The sequence below is a fragment of the Muscardinus avellanarius genome (assembly GCF_963383645.1).
Source record: "Muscardinus avellanarius genome assembly, chromosome: 4".
In the NCBI taxonomy this organism is placed as follows: domain Eukaryota; kingdom Metazoa; phylum Chordata; class Mammalia; order Rodentia; family Gliridae; genus Muscardinus; species Muscardinus avellanarius.
Window position 1 is genome coordinate 153,771,037 of NC_137789.1, and position 26,467 is coordinate 153,797,503.

Below are 26,467 nucleotides of genomic sequence, written 5' to 3' on the forward strand. Positions count from 1 at the left end.
GCAGACAGCCTCAGCTACTTAGTGAGGCCCTTTGCAACTCAGTGAGACCCTGTCTCAAAATAAAGAATAAAAAATAGGGCTGGAGATGTTGCTTGGAGGTAGAATGCCTCTGGATTCCATGTTCAGTATCACCAAAAAAAAAAAGAAAAAGAAAAAGAGAAATGAATATGTGACTCTGTCTTTTCCTATATGACCCGCTTCAAAGAACCCGTTTGTTGGTTTGACCACTTTGGGATAACCTTGTCCCCAAATCATTTAAACTGATCACAATAAGAAGTGGCTATTTAATTGCTTTAATTTATGTCCATGAGTAAAAGAATCTTACAGAATGTATCAACCTCACTGAAAAATGTTAAGAAGTATAGAGTTGACCTGGGGAATCAACTGCTGAGTTTTATCAGATCCTAATATTTTGCCCTACTTATTCAGATCCCTTTTAAAAGGATTCAGTACAATAGCTTGTTGCTGTTTTAAAAGTTATAAAATGAGCTGGGCGTGGTGGCGCACACTTGTAATCCCTGCACTTGGGAGGCTGAGACCGGAGGATCACACAGGTTCGAAGCCAGCCTCAGCTACTGAGTGAGGCTCTCAGCAACTTAGTGAGACCGTGTTTCCAAATAAAATATAAAAAATAGGTCTGGGAGTATAGCCCGGAAGTAGAAAGCCTCTGGGTTCCACCCCCAGTACCACCAAAACAAAAAAAAAGTTATAAGATGAAAAGGGACTGTCTTGATGTCCTGTGGAAGCCCCATGACTGAGGCTGTGAAAAAGGGACTGTCTTGATGTCCTGTGGAAGCCCCCATGACTGAGGCTGTGAAGAGCCCACACAGCCTCCAAAGTCCTCGCTGCAAGCCAAAGCACTCAGCCATTCCCTTGCCTGCTGTGTTCCCGGACAAACACACTTGCATTGCTACTAAAAGAAAAAGAGGAAGAAACCCACCGATGGTTTTGAGGGCGCTTAAAGAGCTGAAGGACACATCCTCAAAGGACCAGCACTTTTTGTCCCACTGTGGAGTCCAATATCAACTGAGTGGGTGTGACAGAGGAAGAGGCAGGGAGCTGACCAAAAATCTGGCAGGACAGCAGGGGCCATGCCATTCTCTCTGGACCATTGTCAGGAGTCCACTCTCCATGGCCGGTGGGGCGGTATCTAGTAGTGATCAAGCCTCTCTGCTTCACACCCGCAGGTCAGGTTCTGTCAGCACCGGTGCCCACCACAATAGCCTGCTGTGTTTCCCCCAGCTCCAGCTCCAGCAGGGCCGTTGCCATTTGTTCTATCAGGGACAAGGAAAGGGAGCCGTGTGCCTAGCACTGGGCTGACGTCCGCAGACCCGACACTTCACAGTGGCAGCCACATCCCTGGGCGGACTCCTGGAACTGATGGCTATCTATTTGACTGTGACCTTCAGGCTGTATCTAGTCTCAAACTGTTTTTCTAAAGTTGGGTTTAAAGGTGTCTTAGAGGTGCTTCTGTTTGTTCATGTGATAGGTAATGGGTTATCTGCAAGCACAGCCACAGCAGAGCCTGTGGTCCAGCAACCCGCAGCTGTACCTCTAGCAGGTAAGTCACGAGGAAAAGAGCCAATGTTCATGAAACAGCCAAGATATGGTAAGCACGAGATCAGACTTTCACACAACAAACGCTTCATTTTATGCTTGCAGAAACACACAAGGAAAAATTATCCTTGCCTTTACCTTGTTTTTTTAAACATGGGGAGTCATAAAAAATTTAATTTTCCAAGAATTAGTTGACTAGAAAGTCATAAAGTCAGGACTTGAGTATATATTTGTCTGGTTCCAAACCCACGTGCTTCTACTTGGCTAGGTGCATTTTTGGAAAGACAGAACTGTAAGGAGCAAAGCTTCTAGCAACCCACACACATCAGAACCTGCATCTGGAATTTGAAAAGCTTGATTTCCTTTGGATTCTCTGGGTGTTGTCTTTTATTTTCTCTGGAATCTTTCTCTGTTCCTGTGTTTTGTGCTTCTAGGATGATTCCCCTGAGTCGGGGTCTCAGACGGACCCACACATCATCTGAACACTCGGTCTAAGCTTTCAGTCAAAAATATATGTCCTTCGGTTATTGTAAACTTTCTTAAATTGTTTACTCTGTAGTTGCCTCGTTTCCAATTCTGTTCATTTCCCTAGAAACTCTTCTAGCAGATGATGACCTCCCTATACAGATCTGCTAAATTTTGTGGCCTCTGCTTTTTCATCTGTAAGATATTTTCCTCCATATTTAATTTTTTTTCAACATTACCTTCTAAGTATTTAATATTTTACTGTTTTAGCTGTTGTATTTTTTTAATTTTCAAGACTACTTTCTTACTGCCTGATTTTCCTTTTTCATAGTTTCTTTTTCTCCTTCCACAAATGCAGTATTGTCTCTAACTCTCTCAGAATTTTTATTACAGATTTTTACTCAAATCCTGCTGCTTTGGTTGCTCCTATTTATCTCTGTTTTCCTGTTTGTCCTAATTATGTATCTTAGGTGAAGATTTCTCTCAAAGACCCAGGCATTTCTGGCTGTCTGTTTGCATTTAAGAATGAGGCACTAAGGAGCCAGCATGAGTAAAGTGCTATGTTTGGCTGCTAGGCAGAGAAGAAAATCAAAGCTCTTCCACAAATTTCCCACCAACAACCCCCTTTTAGCACGCTAGTGATTAGACAGATCTGTAAGCTAGGTGCGTTAGTGGTCCTATCTTTGAAACATGAGTTCATACAAAGATATAATTAAAAGCAACTTGCATATAGTCTTATTATGGAATAGATGAGTCTATAAAGCTGACTAGATAGTTATGTGTCATGTTTTGCAAGTCATATTTTAATTCATTCAGCAAGTCATCATGTCTTTTTTATTTCTTAGTAGAAAGTGTTGTTAAAGTCAAGCCCCATGCTCTTAAAAGCAATTTTGTAATGGTTAAAACTTAAATTTATGCATCAGAATGCTCACAGTCAAATTCAAGAAGACTATGTAAAGGCGTTTGACCTTGAGCAGATTAAATTCCCTGAGTCACATTTCCTTTATTAGCAAAATGGAGAAAAAAAAACAACCAACTAATCAGTATCAAAGACTCCTGGTTAAGATCAATTAAGATCAAACTTGTAATTCATTATGATGATGCCTGTAATGTAGGTATGCTCATGAAATGTTAACATCATAATTAATCATATTAATGTTATATATTATATAATTAACTATAATGTTAATGTAATTAATGTATTATATAACATATATCATTAATTATATACATTAAATGTTAATGTGATAATGTGATGGTATGATTATATTAAATGTTATTTCAGTATACTTACTACGTCATCATCATCATCACTGATTTGTCGTATATGATGGATAGGAGTATACAGAACCAGTAGTCTAAGAGCCCAATGTAAGGATCAGGGCAATAGCCAGAGGCCGGTCACCACTGTCTGTCCTTGTGTCCCCAGGGGCCTGGATGGAGGTGAGGCTGCTGAACGGCACAGGGAGGTGCTCAGGCCGCGTGGAGGTCCTTGTCCAGGGCACGTGGGGGACGGTCTGTGACGACCTCTGGGACCTGGCCGAGGCCACCGTCGTGTGCCGCCAGCTGCAGTGTGGACGGGCAGTGGCGGCCCCCACAGGGGCCCACTTCGGGGCAGGCTCTGGGAAGATCCTGCTGGACGACGTGCAGTGTGTGGGCAGCGAGAATCACCTGGGGCAGTGTGTGCACAGGGGCCGGGCCGGGCACAACTGTGGGCACCTGGAGGATGCGGGGGTCATCTGCGCAGGTGAGGAGCTGGCTGTTAACATTTGGAAGGTGACTCCTAGTCTCCCCTCTCTCCCCCTGTGTACACACACACACACACACACACACACACACACACATGCATGCACGCACGCACACACAAACACATACACACACAAATAAACATCAGAATATTTGTTATAAAAAATACAAGTTCTTACATTTTGTGAAAATATAAAAGTTGTTCAGGCCCAAAGAACTAATATTTTCATTGCATGAATTAGCTGAATCGGGGAAAGAATCTGCCTCTTTGGACACAGAACAGCTTTCCAGCACACACCCTCCCTTTCCTCGGTCCCCTTCTTATCTTATCTGTATGTCCCTCAGAAACTTTTCAGCTTGTGACCCCCGGGTGACGAGCCAAATTTGCCAGCTGGTGTTCAAGGCCCTCCACACTCTGGGCTGGTGAGGCCCCACAGTGCTTTCTGGTCTTTCCTGATCTCGTCCTGGAATAGCCTCTCTATGCACGATGCGATTTGCAGGCTGCACGGGATGGGGCCGGAGCCGCACCTCCTCCATGGGGCCCAGGTTTCCTCACCACCAGAGGGACCCTGGGGGAAGCGAGCACTGGTCCCTCTGGGCACTTACTCAGCCGCCTGGTCTCCTCTCAGATACCCAGGAAATGCTTAGAACCTCAAGGGCCGGGTCTTGTCTCATTCTCCTTTCCGCTTCCTAGAGTGCCCAACGCGAAGAGTGTTTCCAACAAGCATTCAGTGATTAAGATGTGATAACATGCACTCTCTGTCTTGTCTAGGTGGCAACTCCCCATCTGCTTCGCCTCCAGGTAGGACGCCATGTTACCTTTCAAGTCATGATATGAAGCAGATGGTGAAATGTAGTCAGACCTTCACTTGATTCCCAGCTTCATTTAGTCACTCGTTTTTTCATTCAGAAGATTCTGATTGAGTATAGACCCCGTGCCAGACTCTGCCAAGCACTGAAGAAATGGCAGGGGTCAAAACAACCTTGGTCTCAGCCAGGTATGATGGTTCATGCCTGTCATCCCAGTCCATGGGAGGCTAGGACAGGAGGATCACAGATTAAAGACAAGCCTCAGTAACTAAGCAAGATCCTGTTTCAAAACAAAAAATAAAAAGGTTTGACAGTATAGCTCAGAGGTAGAATGCCCCACAGAAAGAAAACAATGACAAGATGCTTTTGGTCTTTTCCTTCATGGACTTTGCATTCTAACAGAAGGGACAGACTTAACATAGGATTTCCCTTGGTTATATGACCCCAGCCAAATTATATCATCTCTCGACTCCAGTTTCTTCTTTATTAGAGTAGGAATGATCCAGAGGACTGATTAGGTCTTGAATGTGACAATTTCCAAAATACTTGCCACTCACACAGCAGTGGCTCCTTTTTTGGGGCAGATCCAGACCTGAGGGAGACAGTGGGGTGAGGGAAGGGCCTCAGGGCCTGTGGACGGGCTGAGTAATAGATGTGTCACTCCAGAAACCAAGAGGTTGAGGTCCAGAACAGGACGTAGGTCTTGTAGCAGACTTTGAAGAAGATTTTCAAATATACAAAAAACTTGAAGAATTTAACAGTGGATTCCTACCTCGAGCCTATGATGAATCTGCAAATCCATCTGTCTGTGCATGCATCAGCACATCCTATTTTTATGAAGATTTGATTCATATGCCATACAACTCGTCCATTTTGAGGCCCTGTCTGGCGAACTTTGGTCATTGTGCAGTTGAGCAGCAGCCTCCATAGTTGAGGCATAGAACATCCCTTTGCCCAGTGAGATCTCCTCCTGCCATCTCAGAGCTGACCCCACAGACCTGCTGTGTGATCTTCCTTGCTTAGCTCAGGTGAGGTCATGTCAGTAGCATATGTGAGGAGAGGATGTCAAAGAGAGACGTGGGGCCAGCCGTGGGCCTCTCACCCAGCAGGTTGTTTGGAGCTGATTCCCCAGGGAATTTGCTTTCTTTCTCTAGTAGCTACCTGGTGCGTGTTAATTTGCCACCAAACAGCAATGCCATGTTCTGCAATACATAAAAACCTTGGGGATATGAAGTGTGTGTGTGTGTGTGTGTGTGTGTGTGTGTGTGTGTGTGTGTGTTACTGGGGACTGAACTCAGCAGTATTTTCCTTCTGAGCTACACCCCCAACCCTTTTTGAAACAGGGTTTCACTAAGATGCCTAGGGACCCACTAAGTTGCCAAGGCTGGCTTTGAATCTGTGATCCTCCTGTCTCAGCCTCCTAAATACTAGGATTGCAGGCGTGTACCACCACACCCGGCGGGAACACGAGGTCGCTGGCCTTAGTGCGCAGTGCCATCATCAAAGGCAGGCTCCTTTGCAAAAGCTGTACCTCTTCTCTCAATCTCTTCTCTCAATCTGTGGCCGTGCCTAATAACAATCCCTCCTTTTTACCCATCAAGCCCGTGAGAACCTGCTCCCCACATTGTCGGTGCTATCAGCAGCTCAACACCCACTGCCAGGTAAGGCTGCACCTCCTTGTATTGTGGCTTTTGGATGACTCTGTATCAAAAATAGACCATAGTGTGTCTCTGGGGACATGTAGAGCAATGAGTCAAGTAGATCCTCAGGTGGGCTAAGTCCCCTGGGTGGCACAACAGGGTGGTAAAACCACAGTGGGGGTGCACAGGTGCCATGGGTGCCCAAAGGGGGTCTCCACCTAGACCTAAGGAATCAGGGTAGGAGGAAGCCATATCTAATCCAGGGCCTGGGGAAGAGGGGGCAGGGGCAATAGGGTTGTGCCAGGCAGAAGAGACCTCAGAGTTCTCCCTGTGGGCTGTGAGGTGGGAGAGATTACCTACTTAGCAGATGAGAACCCAGGGCTGGCCAGTGACCACGCAGAGATGGAGTGAGGTGGCTCAGGCCCTCTCCGGTGGTTTTTCAATGGGATCAAGGATAAGTAACACTTACGAGTATTCAGCCTTGAGCTGGGTCTCACAACTTTACAAGCAAGGTTAGGCCTGAGGCTAGATAGGACAGGAGTCTGGGGAATGGCGTGGAATCCCTCAAAGCAACACAAGGAAAATCAGGACAGAGAGTAGGTTGTGTGGCCAGTAGTCCAGTCACCAAGGGGCAGAGGGGCAGCTATCACCCCTCGGCCCCTTTGCTCCTCCTCAGGAGGCCCGGCCCCTGTGCGGCTGGTAGGCACCCAGGGGAGCTGCGCCGGCCGTGTGGAACTTTTCTACCAGGGAGTCTGGGGGACCGTATGCGATGACCTCTGGGACCTTCCAGAAGCAAACATCGTCTGCAGGCAGCTGGGCTGTGGCGGGGCCGTTTTAGCCCCGGGCGAGGCCCACTTTGGGGAAGGCTCTGGGAAGATCCTCCTGGACAATGTGCACTGCTGGGGACACGAGCAGCACCTGGAGGAATGCTCCCACGGAGGCTGGTTCTCCCACAACTGTGGCCACGGGGAAGACGCCAGCGTGATCTGTTCAGGTAGCACCCCCCATCCAGGTAGAGCCCCACTTCAGCTCTGTCCAAGAGAACACTTTACACAGGACAGTGTAAAGATAACAGTGAACTTGAACCAGCATGCTATTCACTCACAGCAGGTGTTTTCCTCTCTCACACTTATAGATGCCGAATATTTAACTGGCACACTACCAGGTAAGGAAGGTGATGCTCACCTGTGCAGCTTATCAACACTTTGGGAAGGGGCTCTGCTGGAAATTCCATGTGCATTATTCTGGAAGCCAGTGGGTTGGCAGAATGGCCTGGTTGTCCATGGGTGAGGTGGATAGCACCTCAGCAGGCACCTAGTCCAGTTCACGTGCTGCCTCTCCACCCCCTCCACTTTGCATTCCACACACAGGAAATGGACCTTCTGTTTCTCAGACTTCTGCAGAGCACTTTATTATTTGGGTTTTGAGGCTTACATATGGACAATGAAATATGGATGGGTAGGAGGTAGTTAGAATAAGAACCATGGTAGAGGGTGCTTCCCGCCCAGTGTGGAATGGCCAGTGAAAGAGATATGGGTAAAGTCAAGGTAAGCCAATTCCATTTCCCCTCCTCTTTGCCTCTGCCATGTTCCTGGTACACCCCTGGCCCCACAGAGCTTCCATTGCTGTTGGCTTGCCCCCGTACCTCTAGCCCAATACCTAGCGTTTCTTGCACCTGTGCACTCTCTTCCTCCTCTCCAAGTTCCCTTGATGCTCTCTGTCTTAGTCAGCATTCTTACTGCTATAATATAAGACTTTTTAATATGTAATATAAGACTTTTAAGACTGACCACAAAACTTAGAGGAAAGTTCATTTGCTCAGTTTTCCTTAGAGATTCCTTTGGGTTCAGTCCATGTCAAGTCAGAGACAATGGGCGTGGTGGTAGTAGGCAGAGAGAGGAAGAGCACATGGGCTGTTATCTTCACATCATGGAGATTGGAAGCAAGAGAAAGACTGGGAGAGGGGGAGGAGGAACCATACATAATCCCCAAGGCCGCACCTTCTCCAGCCACACCTTAATGGCCTGGGCCACCATCCAGATAAATTCATTAAATATCAACCCTGAGCTTAACACATTCGATCTCCTCTTAGCCATGTTGGTCCCCGAGTGAGTGATGAGTGGAGAGGGTTTGACAAGGTCTAGTAAAGCTTCATTCACATCCCCTCCTAAGCTGTCAACTCTACCAGGTGGAAATGAATTGACCCAGGCAGAGAATCTCCAATGGGAGGTGCTGAGCTGGGTGTCCGTATGTGGAGATGTTGGGGATCTGTAGGAGAACCACATCATCTTTAGGTCCTGACGCACAATCTATGAGAAGCACCAAGGAACTGAAATCAGTGCTTCTTCCTCTTCTGACATCTCAGGCTCATAATTCCCAACCTCTGGGCTACTGGAAGAGGCTCCAGAAGACAGAATTTTATGTCTTTAGTTTTTAAAAAAGATCTCATGTTTGTGTATGAGAAAAGAATATGTATAAACATCTGGGAAGGATCTAGATTAGTGCTTCTTACCTTTTGCGCATTAGGAGCCCTTCTGTGCTCCGGCCTCTCCCCCAGAGGCTGAGTCAGTAGTCACAGGAAGGGCTGAGGCTGCGTGTTGTTACAAGCTCCTCAGGATCCTCATGTGCAGACAGTGTGCAGACCTCTGTTCCAGTCACTGTCCACATGTCCTTTTTGTGTTTGGCAGATGTCCCATTGACTGGCTCAGAAGAGACAACAGCTACGGGTGAGAACTTTGTGTCCTTGCATATCCTTGTTCATTGTCCTATAATTCAAGCCTGGAAGTGATTCTGCAAAGAAACTATACCAAAATGCTATGACGCAGTCTGGGTCACACTCTTAACCTGTGTTCTGGGTGAAGAACTCAATAATCAAAGTCGATGAAGTTAGGGCTCCGACTCCATTTCTAGTTGAGTGCTGCCAGCCTTGCTGGTCCCCCAGCATGGACCTTGTGTGTGAATGGGAGACATATAGTCATTAATAGAGTGAAGTTTCCAGGTTGGTACCCAAGCCCATGATTTTAAAGGGAGTCCACCATAATGAGTATGTTTTCTTCTACCTCTCCTCTGACAATCTCTGTACTCCTCCTTTTTTATCTGGATTTTTTTTGCATATATTTTGGGTTTCCACCAGCTCCACCGAACTTTTCTTAGTACCATTTTGGAATAAAGGGCTAAAATAATCCTAATTCTTGGAGACTCTGATTGGTCCATCTAGGAAAGAGCCACAGCTGGAAGACTCAGGTCAACTGGGTGTTGATCCAGTTCCCACATAGCTGATAATCTAATGGAGAAAAGCCAGATGTTTCCATTGAGTCACCCTTGGTTTTGTACTGAATGTTGAACAGACAGTCAAGCAGATGGAGAAACTAATGAGTGGATGGGTGGACAGGTAGACAGAAAATGCTATCAGTATTTGGGATATTGGAGGGATGGATGACTCAGAGTAACTTCTACCCATTAAAAGTTGATTTTTTTTTCTTTTTTTGCGGTACTAGGGGTGGAACCCAGGGGCATTCTACCTCTGAGCTAAACCCCAATCCTATTTTTTATTCTTTATTTTGAAACAGGGTCTCACTGAGTTGCAAAGGGCCTCACTAAGTAGCAGAAGCTGGCGGTGAACCGCGATCCTCCTATCTCAGCCTCCCAAATGCTGAGATTGCAAGTGTGCACCACCATCCCTGGCTAAATAATTGATTTTTTTTTTGGTGGGTCTGGGGATGGAACCCAGGGGTATTTGACCTCCAAGCTACAGCCCCTGCCCTATTTTTATTCTTTATTTTTTGAAACAGGGTCTCACTAAGTTGCGGAGGGCCTAAGGAGCTGAGGCTGTCCACGAACAATGATCCTCTGGTCTCAGCCTCCCAAATGCTGGGAGTACAAGCGTGCGCCACCACACCCAGCTAATAGTTGATTTTTTAAAGAGTGTCATTTTAATAAACTATAACCGAGGTAAATGAGGCACTGATAACATCATTTACACAGATGGTCTACATTGGTTTAGCTTTATTTAGGAAAACCAGAGCAATATTTTATGCATAACTCTTGGTGACCCAACAAAAATCAAAGTTACAGGACTCACAAGAAAGTAATCAGAAGAAAAGATTCTTGTCAATACCGGATACCAGCTTTTCCCAGCCAGCCTGTAGCAGTGGTAGAATTCTCAAGAGAGATAAGAGCTCTTGAATTCCCGACATATTCATGCCCTAATTTATTACATTTATAAAGCCAGTTTATGCCTCTGCTACACTCTAAAACATGCTACAAATAATTTTGTCAAAAAAATGAAAGGGAAAAAAGGCATGATTTGCAAAATTACTAGGCTAAACAACGCAAGCAATTGAAATTCTAACATGTCTTTCTTCATTTAGAAAAACCTCAGTGTGGTGGCATTATTACTAACTTGTCTGGAACGATTCGGAATCCCCCAAAGAGTGAAATGCATGACAACATGACCTGCGTGTGGGAAATCAAGTCAAACACATCGGATCGTGTGCTGCTGGCACTGCCAGCTCTCAAGTAAGCGCTCAGCACATCACTCCAGGGCACCGTGCAGTTGAAAATTCTGGCCACTAATTTCCTTTGATGCTTATAAGCAAAGGAATCCGTTGTGCATTTTATAATGTCCTGTTTTGAAATAACTAGAGATCCATGGGAAGTAGCAAAAGTCAATGTAGAAGCCCGTGTGACCCCTACCAAGCTTTCCCTACTGGTGACATCATATGTACATCACTGTAGAACACTATCGAAGCCAAGAGGGTGTACAGGTCTAACACTGTTAGACTACAGGCTTTATTAAATTTCCACTAATTTTACATGTATTAATTTGTGTGTGACTGTGTGTGTGTGTTTCTATGCAACTTTATTCCATGTACAGATTCATGTAAACATTCCCATATTCTAAATATGAAACTGTTCCATCAACATGAAGGAACCTTCCACCTTTTGTATTCATAAACTGCCTCTCGGTCCCCTAAAAGCGTAATCTGTCCTTTCTGTACGTCATTTTGAAAATGTTATACAAACGGAATCGTGCGGTGCGCATGACTGGGGTTGGCTTTTCTCACTCAACACATTGCCTTCAAGATCCATCCAGGTTGTGGCACATGTCAGTCACTTTCCTCTTTTTGCTTCTGGAAAGTTTTCCATCTGTGTGGCTGTACCAGAGCTTATTTAATCCTCACTCTCTGGAAGAGCTCCTGAGTTGTTTCCAGTCTTTGGTGACCACAAACGAAGCATCTATGAGCATTCACAAACAGCTTCTTGTGTGAACATAAGTGTTATTTCTCTAGGATAAATGCACAAGAGTGTAATTGCTAGGTTGTGTAGTAAGTACACATTTTAGCACTTCAGAGCATGTTAAACTGCTTTCCAGAGGACTGCCATTTTACATTCCCACTCTAAATATATGAGATCCAGGTTCTCCGCATCATAACTAGAATCTTGTATTTTTTATGTTAGCTATTTGTGTACAAATCCTATATGTGTCTTATTAGATTTATATATAGGTATTTCTGGTTTTCTTTGTTGATATTGGAGTTATTGTAAATGATACTATTTTCAGTTTGGGTCTCCACATGTTTGTTGATCATATATACTTATACTCCCATGTTATAGTTAAAATGGAAATCACTTTATAGGCCTTGGGTAGATTGTGTGTGTGTGTGTGTGTGTGTGTGTGTGTGTGTGTGTGTAAGTGTGTGTGTGTGAGAGAGAGAGAGAGAGAGAGAGAGAGAGAGAGAGAGAGAGAGAGAGAGAGAGAGAGAGAAAGAGAGACAGAGAAGAAATGAATGCCCTGGGGAAATTAAGTGCTATGAACAACCTAAATTCTATTTTACTCTCAAATTTTGCTTAATTTAAAGACGGCTTGAAAAAACTGCTCTGGGGCCACAGCATGGAAATTGTTTCTTGATTCTAACACTAGTGGCAGCTGGACAAAAGTTCACAGGGCAGAACAGCCACAGACAGGTCAGAGGATTTCTCGAAAGCAAGATGTGCAGACATGCAGGCCCCTTGTCTCCAGGCAGGCTGGCTGCCAAGAGCTTCTACGTAGGTTGTTTGGGACTGAGCTGTGTCCCACAAGAACCCGAGCAGCCTGTTTCCCATTCTGCTCCCCAGCCCCGGATTTCCATGTGATAAAGTTCTTGATTGGCTTGGCCCTGCCTTCAGCCCAGGTTGAGGCACCCTGCAGCCCCCAGGCCCTCAGCAGGGGCTCGCCTACAGCCAGCCTCCTCTGGCCTCTTCCAGCTAAAACCTCATTCCCTAAGGCTCAGAGAGAAATGTTTGATAAAAGCATCTAAATTGTGTCTATGACTGACAGGCTTCTAACTTGCCTGTGCCTTTTTATAGACACACACACACAAACTCACACATTCACATGCACACACATACACACCTCACATCATCCCCCATATCTTCTGATGAGGAGACTAAGCGGCATCTATGGGTGTTTGTTTCTCCAGCCTTGACTGCACCAATGAATATTTTGAAATCTTGGATGGCCCTCCATCCTCGGCCAAATCTCTGGCAAAAACCTGCTCTGGCTCCTCCCTCACCTACACCTCCTCCTCCAGCTCAGTGACTCTCGTGTACTTCCGAAGCTTCAACAACATAGGAAAGAACTTCATTGCGTATTATTATTCTGCAACCAAAGGTAGGAATGCCATTGTGGAGCCGCAGCTCTGGACTATCTGCCTGGCTACCATCACTTGCTCTGTGACCTTGGGCAAGTGAGTTGACCTCTCTGTTTTCTCTGCATAATGGGGATAGCAGGAGAACCTGCCTTCCTAGCTTTGTTGTGAGGGTTGCGTGCAGTGATATAAACAAAGCACTTACCCCATCCTAGATGCTCTGGAACTAGCAGAGCGAGGTGGGCATTTTAGGACCTGCAGATGAAAAAGATGGGATCCCAGCCTAAAAGAGGCTTGTGTGCAACCCAGAGGAAGCTCAAGACAAACACACAATGTAATCAGAGGATGCATAAAATATATCAGATTAAGGTGTAGCAATAAAACAGATAGAATATAATAAATGGACAAATGCACCCATCTCAGCAAAAGAGAGAGAAAAAACAGGCATAGTCTACTCATATTAACAAAAACATTGAAAGAAATCAGCTTTGTATTTGGCTTTAAAGCTGGTCAGGCTGTGAATAAAGACATGGGGGAAAGGCACATCAGGAGAGAGACCAGTGTAAGCCTAGAGACGGGGCCAAATGCCATGCAGTCTGTCTCTCTCTCTCTCTCTCTCTCTCTCTCTCTCTCTCTCTCTCTCTCTCTCTCTTACTGGGGATTGAACCCAGAGACATTCTACCTCTGAGCTATACCCACAGCGCTATATTATTTTTCTTTGTAAACAAGGCCTCGCTCAGTTGCAGAGGGCTTCACTAAGTAGCTGAGGCTGGCTGTGAACCTACGTTCCTTCTGTCTCCACCTCCCAAGTACTGTGGTTACAGGTGTGCACCACCGTGCCCAGCTCATGCAGTGCATTTCATGTGCTATCCTCACACAAACCCTTTTACAGATGGAAAAAATGGTTCTTCCCCTTTTATAAATGGAAAAACATGAGGCTTGAGAGGTTCAGTAATTATTCGAGGTCCTGTACTACTTACCACCCTGAGAAAACAGACAGCTATTAAAACTACAAGTGCCTCAGGTCCACTTTGTTCAAGACACTGTTCAGGACAGTCTCCAGCACCTTTACCAAGTGCCAGGGGGACCTACTGAGTGAGCTGGGTGAACATATAAAAGAGAGGAGATGCTCTGGGACTCATAGTGGATCTAGGACAACGGCCACAATTGGCAGTGAACAGCTGCTGACAATGGTTTCCTTGTATTCACAGAGACGGCTTTGCAGACCCCACATCTAATCAGTGAGTCACTTCCATGTTGCAGTTTAATCTACGTTCTTACTCCATGTTTCTTCCTCTGTCCCCACTCCTGGTACTTTACTGCCATGGTTTGATCTTTCATATATATATTTCCTAACTCCATGGATAAATCTTCTGTGGCTAAGAGATTCTGTCCACATGTGTTTTTTTTTTTTTTTGTACAATGCCCATTCACAGTGGAACCAAGTTCTGCTATCTATCAGGTCACTGTATGTTAATAATTGTCTATTTGATTTTTTAATTCCTTGCTTTTATCAAAAACAACGTGAGACACACCTAACTAGACAGTCTTCCCCTAAGGAAAATTAACAATGCAGAAGCAAGAAAAACAGCTGTTTCCTCCTAAAGGACACTCACTGTGAATGTTTGCATTTTAACATGAAATAGCACAGTTTTAAATAGTGTTATATTTTTTTAGTAACTGGACACAAGAAGGGAAGATTATTTCAGTGGGTCCCCATACATCTGAGAACATAAGACCCAAGTGAGGAGTTTGATTCGGGAGCTCACTTACCTTATAGATGCCAGAGAGAAAGAATCTGGGTATCTAATAATGACTGGCCTCAGAATGCCATTGATGTGATTTAAGGGTGTCTTCTTGTATCCACAGCCATCCCCACGGCAATGCCAAAAGCTGTGACTGGGAGACCAGGTGAGTCCCAGAATGCACCCCTTCGTCTACCAGGCATCCTTTCCTCGTTTCCATTTGCATGCATACCTTTTTTATTTTAAAAAAGGAAATCAACTGCAGATAGTTCATCCATTTGCACATGAGCCAGTGGGCTCTAGCCAAGCTCTTGGGGCCATTCATGACTGTGGGGATCTTCTTGCTCTAGCATCCTGGGGTGAGCAAAACTCACTTCCTCATTCCCTTGGAGTCCTCAAAGCCAGAGAAGCTTACAAGTGCCTTCCAGAAGGATTCTCTCTTCTCTTTTTATGCCAGCGCTGATCATAGTTGCCCTCACATTCACACCACCAGCTGACTTTTCCAAAGTGGGAGCCATTCCAGACAAAATAACAGAGAAAAAGGAATAGTGAACTTTGGAATCAGGACACCTGAGTCTAGATCTGCTTAGAAGATGTGGGATTTGAAGTGAATCTTTTTGCTTCTCCAACCTTCCATTTCCTCACAGATAAAATTAGTAGACTAACACTCTTCTGTTTACCCCCTGATTTATTACAAAGGTGAAGGTGAGCACTCAAAAAGCACTTTGCAGCTGGGCATGGTGGCGCACGCTTGTAATCCCCACACTTGGGAGGCGGAGACAGGAGGATCGCACTGGTTCAGAGCTAGCCTTGCTGGCTTAAGAGACCCTGTTTCCAAATAAAAAAATGTAAAATAGGTCTGGGAGTGTAGCCCAGAGGTAGAAGGGCTTCCAGGAACTCCAGTACCACCAAAAAAAAAAAAGCACTTTGCAAAATCAGAAATCATTGTGCAAGTTATTTATGGTGTTTTACTGACTTTAGCCAAAATGGATTGGCACATTTACCTGGCAAAAGAGATTTTAAGTTAATAATTTTTTTTTTTTTTTTTGCGGGTCTGGGGATGAAACCCAGGGGCATTCGACCTCCGAGCTATACCCCTTCTGCCCTGTTTTTTATTCTTTATTTTGAAACAGGATCTCAGTAAGTTATGGATTGCCTCACTAAGTAGCTGAGGCTGTCTGTGAACTGCGATCCTCTGGTCTCAGCCTCCCAAAAGCTGGGATTACAAGCATGCGCCACCATGCCCTGCTGAATTTTTTTTTTCAGTTTAAATGTTATTGGCAATTCTTTTATCTATTTATCCATTTATTTTTATTTTATATAGTTTTATGTGGTGAATTGTAATTATACATCATACTAAGGCATACAGTAACAGGAATATACATACACACAACTCTCGGAGTGCTTATCCTAATGTCTTATCAAAGGCCAGGTGGAGGTCGACCAGTTGATCGGTTCTGCCAGGGTCTCTGCCTCAAATGGCAGGGGAAGGTAGGGAGCTCAACTGGCTCATGGAAGGGTACTGTGCTCCCAGAGGACAACAGTCACCAAGTCTCTGTCTTCAGGGGACTGGCCAGAGCTCCGGCTGGTGGGTGGCTCAGGACGATGCTCCGGACGTGTGGAGGTCCTCCACCAGGAGTCCTGGGGCACCGTGTGTGATGACCTGTGGGACCTGAACGAAGCCGAGGTCGTGTGCCGGCAGCTTGGGTGTGGTCGGGCCATGTCTGCCCTTGGAAAGGCCCACTTCGGCCCAGGCTCGGGAGACATCTTTCTGGACAACCTCCAGTGTGCCGGGGTGGAGCGCTACCTGGGCCAATGTGCCCACTCGGGCTGGTCTGAACACAACTGTGGCCACCATGAGGATGCCGGTGTCATCTGCTCAGGTACCCTCTCCCCTTTCAGATGGACATGACCAGGCCAGAGTGTTGCAAGAGCACCTGGTAGCATGCAGAGTCCTCCGGGGATAAAGACAGGATCCTCAAAGCATGTAGCTTTTGATTTTTGTTGTACCTCTTCCAACTTGGCTAAATATACAAGGTTTGAACTACTAGAGTCCAGAATAAAGCCTTCTGATTTTCTCATTTGGTAATAAGAATTACCAAAGGATCATGTGCTTTGCTGAAACATGCAAAGAATATGATGGGGAGTCTTTGGGGGCTTCTATAAAGGCACTCATTCAGAGAGGCTGCTGGAGTCAGCAAAGCTGGGGCAGGCCTGTGCCTGCCTCTCACTGCCTGTGCTAATACCTGGGCTGGATTTGAGCAGCCTTTGAACGTTTTGAGCTTCGTTTTCTCAGTTGTTGTCTTGCAGGATTGCCAAGAGGAGCAGAGATATCTTTTGCAAAGAACTTGAGTAATCTCTAACAAAGATTCATTCTTACTGCCATCTTCCCCTCTCGACTTTAACACTAAGAAAATTTGTGAGCTGCTGGGCATGGTAGCTCACGCTTGTAATCCCCACGCTTGGGAGGCTGAGACAGGAGGGTCGCACAAGTTTGAAGCCAGCCTCAGCTACTTAGTGAGGCTCTCAGCAACTTAGTGAGACCCTGTTTCCAAATAAAAATAAAAAATAGGTCTGGGAGTATAGCCCAGAGGTAGAAAGCCTCTGAGCCTCTGGGTTCCACTCCCAGTACCACACACACAAAAAATAATTGTAAGCTGAAGTGACTAATTTTAATTGCCTTGTGCCACTAAACAAAAACAAAACAAACAAACAAACTCCATGTATTACTCATGTATTACTAATGTGTAAGCAGTTAAAAGGGAGTCAGTTAGTCACCCTGGGGACGTCTGTTAATCCCCCTCTCTGATGATGAGATGCCATAATCCTGACGTGACTTAAAAGAATCAGTTATCATAACTGTTAAAGGGGCAGCAGCACCACTACGTCTGTGCCTGCTGCCACGAGGGCTTTCCAGTTAAGGCATTTTTCCTAGCTGGGAATAGTGGTGCACATCTGTAATCCCAGTACTTAGGAAGCTGAGATTGGAGAATCACGGGTTTGTGGCCAGCCTCAGAAACTATGCAAGGCCCTCTGCAACTTAGTGAGAACCTATTTCAAAATAAAAATAAAATAGGGCAGCTTAGAAGTAGAATGCCCCTGGATTCAATCCCAGCACCAAAAGAAAAAAGAAAGAAAGAAAGAAAGAAAGAAAGAAAGAAAGAAAGAAAGAAAGAAAGAGAAAGAAAGAGAGAGAAGAAAGGGAAAAAATCATGGTCTTATGTGTTGGTGTTTTCATTTCTCCCTTTGCTTTGTGACATCTTGTGTGTGGCCCCTGTATCCTAGTTAGACTTGTGGGCACATACAGTCCCCAGGCTTCAATGTTATGGATGATTGTTTCATCCAGGGCTTCCAGAAAGACCCCCAAAGTAAAACTCATTTGGTACAAAATCAGCAGTCTGTCATATTTTCCCGAATGTACCCTTCATGTCTGGTAGCAAAGCAACACCCAGAGACAAGCTTACTTTTATGTTTATAAATGAATCTGCTTCTCCCAGCACTATGATTTAAAGGGTATAATTTTTCCCATATTGTATTAATAAATGTATACAAGGATATAATTAAACCTTCATCTTTAGTTGTTAAAGTCAGGATTTTCTAAAACTACTGACATATTTCTTTTCCTTATTTAAAGGTGCTGAGGAATCTCTGTCTAACAGCCCAGGTCAGTGGAACCTCTTGTTGATGGCAGTTAAATATTGACTGTCCTTTACCTTGTGCTTAACTATTTGCTCTTCCTGCTCTGAATTTACTCCTTGACCAAACTGCAGAGCTTTTCATACTGTTGAGATGTCATTACAAACTCTTCTTGGTGTTACTTTCGATTTTTCACATGTGAAAAACACACATGTGTGTGTGTGTTCATATCTTTTAAAGATGCATGCAAAAGTTATGTGGTCTTGCATGGTCTTTTTGCAAACCATTCCCTTTTTGCATAGGCTTTTGCCCCAACTAGCTCTTTCTTGCTTTTTAAAGAGGTATCTCTGCCAGGAATAGTGGTACAAGCCTGTAATCCCAGCATATGGGAGGCTGAGACAGGAGAATTGTAGGTAAAAGCCAGCCTCAGCAACTTAGTGGGACCCTTCATAACTTAGTGAGATCTGCTTCAAAATAAAAATAAATAAATACAATAGTACTGGAGGTGTAGATAAGTGGTGGAATACCCCAAACACACACACACACACACGAACAGAGGTGTCTCCCAAGCTCCTCCTCATCACACTCTCTTCAGAGTCTCCTGTTCTTTCCCTTTGATGCATTTATCACAGTGTGGAATAGTACATTGGGCTGGTGTCTGTATTTCACTAATAAATAGACTCTGGGATGCCTGAGGGAAGAACCCCTATGTCTGGTTTATGGCTGTACCATCGATACCTAATATGAAAGACAATCAATAAATACTGTTGAAATCAAATGCAATTTCCTGAAGACCTCACAGCCTGTAGCTCAGGACCCCATGAGAAATGTGAAGAAATAGTCCCCAAGGCTCAAGGCAAGGGATGTCCTTCCCAACCTGCCTCTGAGCCATGAGCTGCTGGGCCCAGCCAAGGATTTTCAGCAACTCACACACCACATCTCTGCCTGCAGGGGACTGGCCAGAGCTGAGGCTGGTGGGCGGCTCAGGACAGTGCTCTGGACGTGTGGAGGTCCTCCACCAGGGGGCCTGGGGCACCGTGTGTGATGACCTATGGGACCTGAACGAAGCCGAGGTCGTGTGCCGGCAGCTCCGATGTGGACGGGCTGTCTCTAGCCCTGGCGAGGCCCACTTCGGCCCAGGCTCGGGAAACATCTTTCTGGACAACCTGCAGTGCTCCGGGGTGGAGCACTACCTGGGCCAGTGTGCCCACTCAGGCTGGTCTGAGCACAACTGCGGCCACCATGAGGATGCTGGTGTCATCTGCTCAGGTACTCTATCCTCTCTTGAGAAAGAAATTGCTGTTGTTACAATTGAAGACAGTTTGAAACTCTCTTCCTGGGTGGACTCTTCCATCTGTCCATCTGCTCCTTCCTTGAGTGGCCCTTGGGCCAGGCCCTGCACCCAGACACGTGGCTAGGCACAGGCAGCTCCAGGGTTGCACAGGGGAGGTCTTGGATGTGAGTGGGCACCAGCCCCACCTAGGGCAGTGCAGCACAGATTCTAGGGCACGGACCCCAGAGGCGATGGCTAAGGATGTTTGGAAAGGGGCTCAGGAGCTGGTTCAGGGACTTAAGAGCAGCCACATGTAATCCAAAATTGGCCCAGCTGCTGTGCCGTGGACCTGTAAACCAAGAGCTTCGTCCAAGGAAGGCTTGAGATACCCAGGTGGAGGGCAGTTCTGGTTCTCTGGGTTCTATAGTCATGGTTCAGCTTTCTCCATCCCACCCCCCCCCCCCGGCATCCTGTTACCCCGCTTCCTCTACTCTTTGGACTCATTAAAGAGAATGACCTGTTTCCTTTGTACATGCAGATGCAGAAGATCTCCCTCCACCCTCACCTCCAGGTATGCCTCTGGTTTTTTTCCTTGTTCAGGCAACTTTCCAATAATAATAGCAGCAATAATAAAAAATATCACAAATACTGATACATGCCAAAATCCAGGTACTATCTTGAGTCTATCATATCTCTCTCTCTCCATATATATATATTCCTCAACTTATGATGGGGTTAGATTCCAGTAAGCTTATTGCAAGTAGGGAGTTATTATTAGTTTAAAAATGCATTTCATACACCTAAACTACAGAACCTCATAGCTTAGCAACACAGCACATGGTAGGGTACTGGAGGTTCACTCTCCTGATTGCCTGGGTACCGGGAGCTGCAGTTATGCCTCTGCCAGCATCATGGGAGAATATCTTACTGAATGTTGCTAGCATGGAAAAAGATAAAAGTTCAAAAGTCAAATCACAGTCTCTACTGAAGGAGGACTGTATTAGCAACAGTGTAAAATCGAATAGCCATAAGTTAAAATCTTTGAAGTCCAGGTCTGTCTATAACTCTTTTAATATACAATAACCTCTTGGGGTGAGTAATTTGATTATTTGCATTTTCCAAGAAGACAGAGACATAGAAAGTTAGCAGGATACACAGAGCCAACCAGTGGATCTGAACCCAAGCTGTCTTTCCCTTGACAGTCAGCCTCATTCAGCACGCCCAAACACTGACCCAGGACACACAAAGACCAAGCAAAACTAAAGCAAAGATGGGGGCATTTTGTTCAGATTATTGCTACTCAGCAAGCCAATCCTGCAAAATGCATCATACGTTATGTTCTGCAGAAGAAAATCGTGAAACACAAAAAGGTTACAGAACTTTCTCAGAATCACTCAGCAAGTTAATAGCAAAACCACGTTTTGACACACTCATCATGCTGAACCCAAAGTTCAAGCTCTTGGAATTTTAGACTTTTTTTCATGCTTTTAAGGATTTTATGATTTAAACATAAGTGATAGCCACCTGTAATAAAAATCAGAGATCTGAAAAAGAGAACACATGTGCTGTAAGTTCTGATGATGCCAGAAGTGAATGAAAAGGCACTTTGTTTCTTTGCAACAATATTTCTGGGCCTCAGTCAGCAGCAGGCATGATGCAGGGGTTTCTGGACAAATTTGTTTGTTTAATCCTTATGGTTGAAGATTAGAGAGATCACAAAGTTAACCCAAATTAACTCTGTTAGAAAGAGGCATTACTGAAATATGTAAAGCCATTACTTACCCTTTGGGCACACCTAGATGTCCTACATAGAGGACACACTCAAGTCCCCAGACACTGGGAGAGGCTTCTGTCATGGCACCAGGTATGCTCTGGGTATCCTCGGAGAAGGCCAGCTTGATGTGCTGGGGTCCTGAGAAAGAGGGGAAGAAGGGCTGCCTGACATTAAAGGGTCATGACCGGGGTGAAGAGCAGTGGACATTCAAATGAAGGCTCATCTTCAGTTTTCTCATTTCATAAAAATTACATAGATGGACAGGGAACTGAGAAAAACAGCCTTCAGTGGGGGGAGACTTGCAGGTTATCACCACCAGACTCTTCTCAATTTCCACTAAATACAAGTGACATTTCCAAGGAAATGCTTCATGTTTTGCTAATTTGTAGATGAGACTAGATACTTTCCTCAGATATCATTATTATCTTCTTTTCCCCCTTCCAGGTCCTTCTGGAGCTTCTCAGGATTATGTAGCAGGTATTCACTTAAGTTGAAATGATAACTCCATGTCAAAAGACCATCACAGTAGACACTAGGCAGTGTGCCCAGGATGTGCACAAAAGAGATGCTGGTCACTGTGTTGAAGGATTGCGTCCCTGTGACACCCTATAAATGCTGGCATTTTAACAAGATGAGTGAGCTAGGCAGGGGGATGTAGATCTGCCCAAGTCAGAGTAGGCAGGAGATTGACATGAGGCATGAGAATGGCTCCTGAGTCCACCTGGCCAGTGCTCAGCCTGTCTTCTTTGGGTACTGTCCTGTACCAGGCACCACAGCGGCAGCTGTCCATTGTCCCCTGCCATGCCTGTGTAGAGAGTACAGAGTTCAACTCCCAGGGCCTTCAGTGACAGGCTGACCTGGCCCATTATTATATCCAGAAAGGTGATCAATGGTAGAAGTGCAGGATGCCCAGGATGCCTCCCACTTCCCACTGTCCATCTTGGGAAAGACTAGGAAGCTGCAGGACTCTGGGAGGGTTACAGGTTGGCCAGAGGGACAGAAATAAAGAAATTAAACAATGTCCTAATATTTAGGGACAAGGTCAACAAAATGTACTGTGTTTTCACATTTCCTCCAAAATAATTGGATGATTCTACATTTTCTGTTTCTCTATGTGTCTTGCAGGTGTTTGGGTGTGTGTCTGTTTATACCAATATGACAATTAATATGAAAGAACCAGATGCTTCTGTTGTCTTATTTAATTAACCTCTGTAAATACCAAAGCCTGCAAGTTCCAATCTGAGTATACTGTTAAAGGAAGCACAATGTAACCAGGAGAAATGATGAAAAAATACGTATAGGTTATGGGGAGGTGGGCTCAGTATCGTAAAGATGTCAGTTCTTTCAAAATCACCTTGCAGATTTAATTAGATAGACCAAATTGTTATAGAACTTTATGAACTAATTATCAAATTCATATGTAAGGATTCTTCAGTAAAGACTAAATTGATAGAAAGAAAAACTTAGAGAAGCTCCTGGTCGGGACTTCCCAAACTGATGCATGACATCTTGCCCTTCATCTTTGCCTCATCAGACTCCCAAATCATTCTAGATCCTCTTCTCCCAAGACTTCCTCCAACCCTCCCCTACACAGGCACGCACAGCTCTCTCTTTGTCTTTCCTTCCCAATCTACTCTGATCTCTCCCATTAAGCAAACACCTTTCCACTTTAGAAAGAGGGAAGAGGCAGTAGGCAGAGAAGACAGCTACTACATTTCTCTATTGGTAATACTGTGACCCATCACAATTATATTAAAATTAGTCTCCTTCCCAAGAGATGCCCAAGCTAAAGATCTGCTCAGAGTGCCCCGTGTCCCATCTGACTCCACTGACCCCTGGGTGAGTGGTCATCAATGGAATCACACAAGTGACGTTCTGACATCTTTTATTTTCCTGTTGTTTCAGGAGGAAGTAACTCTTGTGGAGGGGTCATTTCTAGCCTCTCTGGCTTCTTTTCTAGCCCACAGTATCCAGAAAACTACCCAACAGATATCCAATGTGTTTGGGAGATCCATGTGGATAGAAAATTCCGCATAGAACTCATGATTCCAAGTTTGAAGTAAGAAAATAACTCTTAAGGAGAAGTTTATATCTCAATAAGAATAGTGGCTATAAAATTTTATTTCTGATGAGGGAAAATATTTAAGGATAAAAATACAAAACTCTATAGTCTTTCCAAGTCAAAATTTGGAAACGGGCACAGTGGCGCATGCCTAGAATCCCAGTACTTGCAAGGCTAAAGCAGGAGGATCGTGAGTTTGAAGCTGGTCTCAGCAACTTAGCAAGACCCTTGGCAACTTAGTGCGATCTTGTTTCAAAATAAAAAAAAATAAAATAAGAAAGGGCTAGGTTTGTAGCTCAGAGGCAGAACACTCTTAGGTTCAATTTTAGCACCACAGTAAAAAAAAAGTTTAAGAGTTAACATTTTAGTGATATCCAGTGAGTCATTTCTAGCTTTAAAAACTCAATAGGCAATTTTTAAAACATATTTGACTTCACCATAGGTGACAGTTTTTCTTTTGATTTTTTTCTCTTAAAAATACTACAAAAATGCCTAACACATTTGCCCTTATACCACACTGGATACCAATATTTTCTTCTTAGACTTTTGTATTAATATATGTAAATTTTAAACAGTAAGAAACTTTACTTATATACACACTAGCCAGCTATTTTAGCCTTGAGCCACATCTTCTATATGTTCTGCAAAATGGAGAGAGACCAAAAATCCATCACCTCACCTGACATGAAGAGACTAGATGTTCCAAAGTAACTGTTGGTGTCTGTTTGTTTGTTTGTTTTAATCTTAATAACATAACAGCCAACCTTTTTTAATGCTGATATGTGCCCAGACTGTGTTCTCGGCTTTTGTACGTTCCCGTATTCCAGGGTCATTACAGCCCCCAATAGTCGTCTTTGTCTCCCCACTCGAGGTGAGGAAAGTGATGCTCAGGGCGGATGACTCCCTTGCCCCCGGTCAGCTGTGCAAGTGTGTCTGGGGCCAAAGCCTGCACTTTGAGCAGAGTCTCAAAGTGAGACTCTCAGAGTGAGCAGAGTCTGCAGGAGAGCTTTCTTCTGGTTGTCCACGGCACACGTGTGTTACACACACCGCAAGACGATGGAATTCCATGATGGACCAGCCTCGGGGGCACTGGATTGTGGAATAGTTGTGACAATATCAAGGCCGTGCATTCAAACTTGCACTAAGCCGAAACTGTGCCCCAACCACATCATCGTTGTTGACTCAAACCCAGGGACATAATAAGTCCACAAAGTAGTGAGGGCCTTGAACCCACACATCTCAAATACATCACATTATCGGTCAAACAGTCTTTCAAAATCACTTTTCATCTCATCCCTCGTGAAAAACTGCGACAATGCCGATATTCTTACATATGTGATCATTATTTAAAATTTAAAATCGAGTGTTTTTCTTCCCAAGAATTTGGGTATGGAAAATACTGTGGATGTGGAGGTAGGAAAGCCTGGCGGTGCTGTCTGTTACATGCTGCTCCTTGGGTGATCTGTTAAGAATGTAGCTACAGTGTCAATTAATATGTTTTAGTGTGTCTCACGTAGGTTGCACTTAGCCAAAACCATTAGGATTTTAAAATTTCTCTTGTAAGTTATAACCAAAAGTTCCACACATTCCCTGGGTGGGCAAAGAAAATAGGGCTCTGATAAAACATTTGACAAAGGTAATTACCGTGTTCATAGGAGTAGACAATGTAAACTATAGTCCAAATAGTTGGACTTTATGAGTGTCACAGTTTTTTTTTTAGCATTAATAAATAGGACATTTCTAACTTACTACTAACCTTCCACCTCTGTCCCCCAGACTGGAAGATATCCCTGGATGTCCCTATGATTCTATTGAGATCTTCGATGGCCCCAGGATTGCCTCGCTCTCTATGGGGAAGTTTTGTGCCTCTGTCTCAGTGGTATTTTTCTCCTCCTCGGATATCATGACAGTGGTGTTCCGCAGTGATTCGATGTTAACCAACACTGGCTTTTATGCTCTGTTCAATGCAATTGCACAGGGTGAACCGGAGCCAGGTAGGAAGCCTCGGGAACTTTGCTGCTGTAACAGAACAGTTTCTAACTTGAGAGACTCCCTCAAGTTTGTAACCTGAAGCCCAAGCAGAAGTCAGGAGTTCAGTTTTAAAAGATCTTCACACTTAGCTCCATCAGCCCTGCTGAGCAGGTGCTAGATTTCCCCACAAAGAGGAGCCCATGACAAGCCACAATATGGCAGTGATGTAAATAGCAAGGCAGCTAAGGTCTCAGGGAAACCTGTAAGCTATAAAGGGTCTCCAGCCTAAAGCTGCCATCACCAGTGCTTTGGGAACTGTCCAGAGTTCTGAAAGTTGGAGGTCTAGGCGATTCCACTTTGTTCTTTTCTTTCTTTCTTTCTTTCTTTCTTTCTTTCTTTCTTTCTTTCTTTTATTTTTTCCTTCTTTATTCCTTTCTTTCTCTTTATTTCCAATTTCCTTTGGGGATTAAATCCAGTGACACTCTATTATGGAGCTACATACCTAGCCCTTTGCATTTTTATTTTGAGACATTTTGCTAAATTGCTAAGGCTGGTCTTGACCTTGTAATCCTCGTGCCTCAGCCTCCTACACTGATAAGATTACAGGCATGCATCACCACACCTGGCCTAGATGGTTTATTTTATATCTTGCATACCCTGGGCTCTAAATTCACCCAAATAAAAACTTGGAACTCCTGTTATCCATGGCCCTCTATGCAGCCATTCCAGTCTCAGGACCAAATTTTAACCTGTAAGCCCGTTGCCTATGAATTGTAGGACTTCTGATGCTCAGGGGTTCCTACCCCAGTAATTCTTTCAGGTTACCATAAAACCAAATAGTAGGTACATGGTGGCAGATTGGGTTTGTTTGTTTATGAGAAAGAGAATTTCTTGTCTATGACCCTCACAGTGTGATTGGGACCCTGCACTGAGAAAGCTAAGTAATTCCAGTATTTGAAATACAGAATACTTATTGGCTCAAGAGCACTGTTCATCACTCAATAAAGGTCAGACAGGTTCTACTGTGTTCTAGGCCTCGTTATAAGTGTGGGGCACAGAGAACAACTACAACTCCCTGTCTTGTGTTCTAGTGTGGATGGAGGAAATGGATGGAACTGGATAACAATATGCTAAGTGAGATTAGTCAGCCACAAAAAGT

At 44.6% G+C, this 26,467-nt stretch overlaps 1 protein-coding gene across 1 annotated transcript in view; it reads left to right on the plus strand.

The window, feature by feature from the left end:
- Positions 1-1,380: 1,380 nt before the first annotated feature.
- Positions 1,381-26,467, plus strand: part of LOC308262468 (scavenger receptor cysteine-rich domain-containing protein DMBT1-like) — a gene marked incomplete at both ends in the record, with an annotated part of 67,097 nt that continues 42,010 nt past the window's right edge. Inside the window, 16 exon segments of the mRNA XM_080694878.1 lie at positions 1,381-1,561; positions 3,452-3,769; positions 4,541-4,570; positions 6,180-6,239; positions 6,895-7,383; positions 8,906-8,944; positions 10,589-10,736; positions 12,680-12,870; positions 14,717-14,758; positions 16,158-16,475; positions 19,151-19,162; positions 19,165-19,497; positions 20,040-20,072; positions 21,720-21,752; positions 23,181-23,334; positions 25,114-25,331. Coding sequence (XP_080551004.1) covers positions 1,381-1,561; positions 3,452-3,769; positions 4,541-4,570; positions 6,180-6,239; positions 6,895-7,383; positions 8,906-8,944; positions 10,589-10,736; positions 12,680-12,870; positions 14,717-14,758; positions 16,158-16,475; positions 19,151-19,162; positions 19,165-19,497; positions 20,040-20,072; positions 21,720-21,752; positions 23,181-23,334; positions 25,114-25,331 — 2,599 coding nt within the window.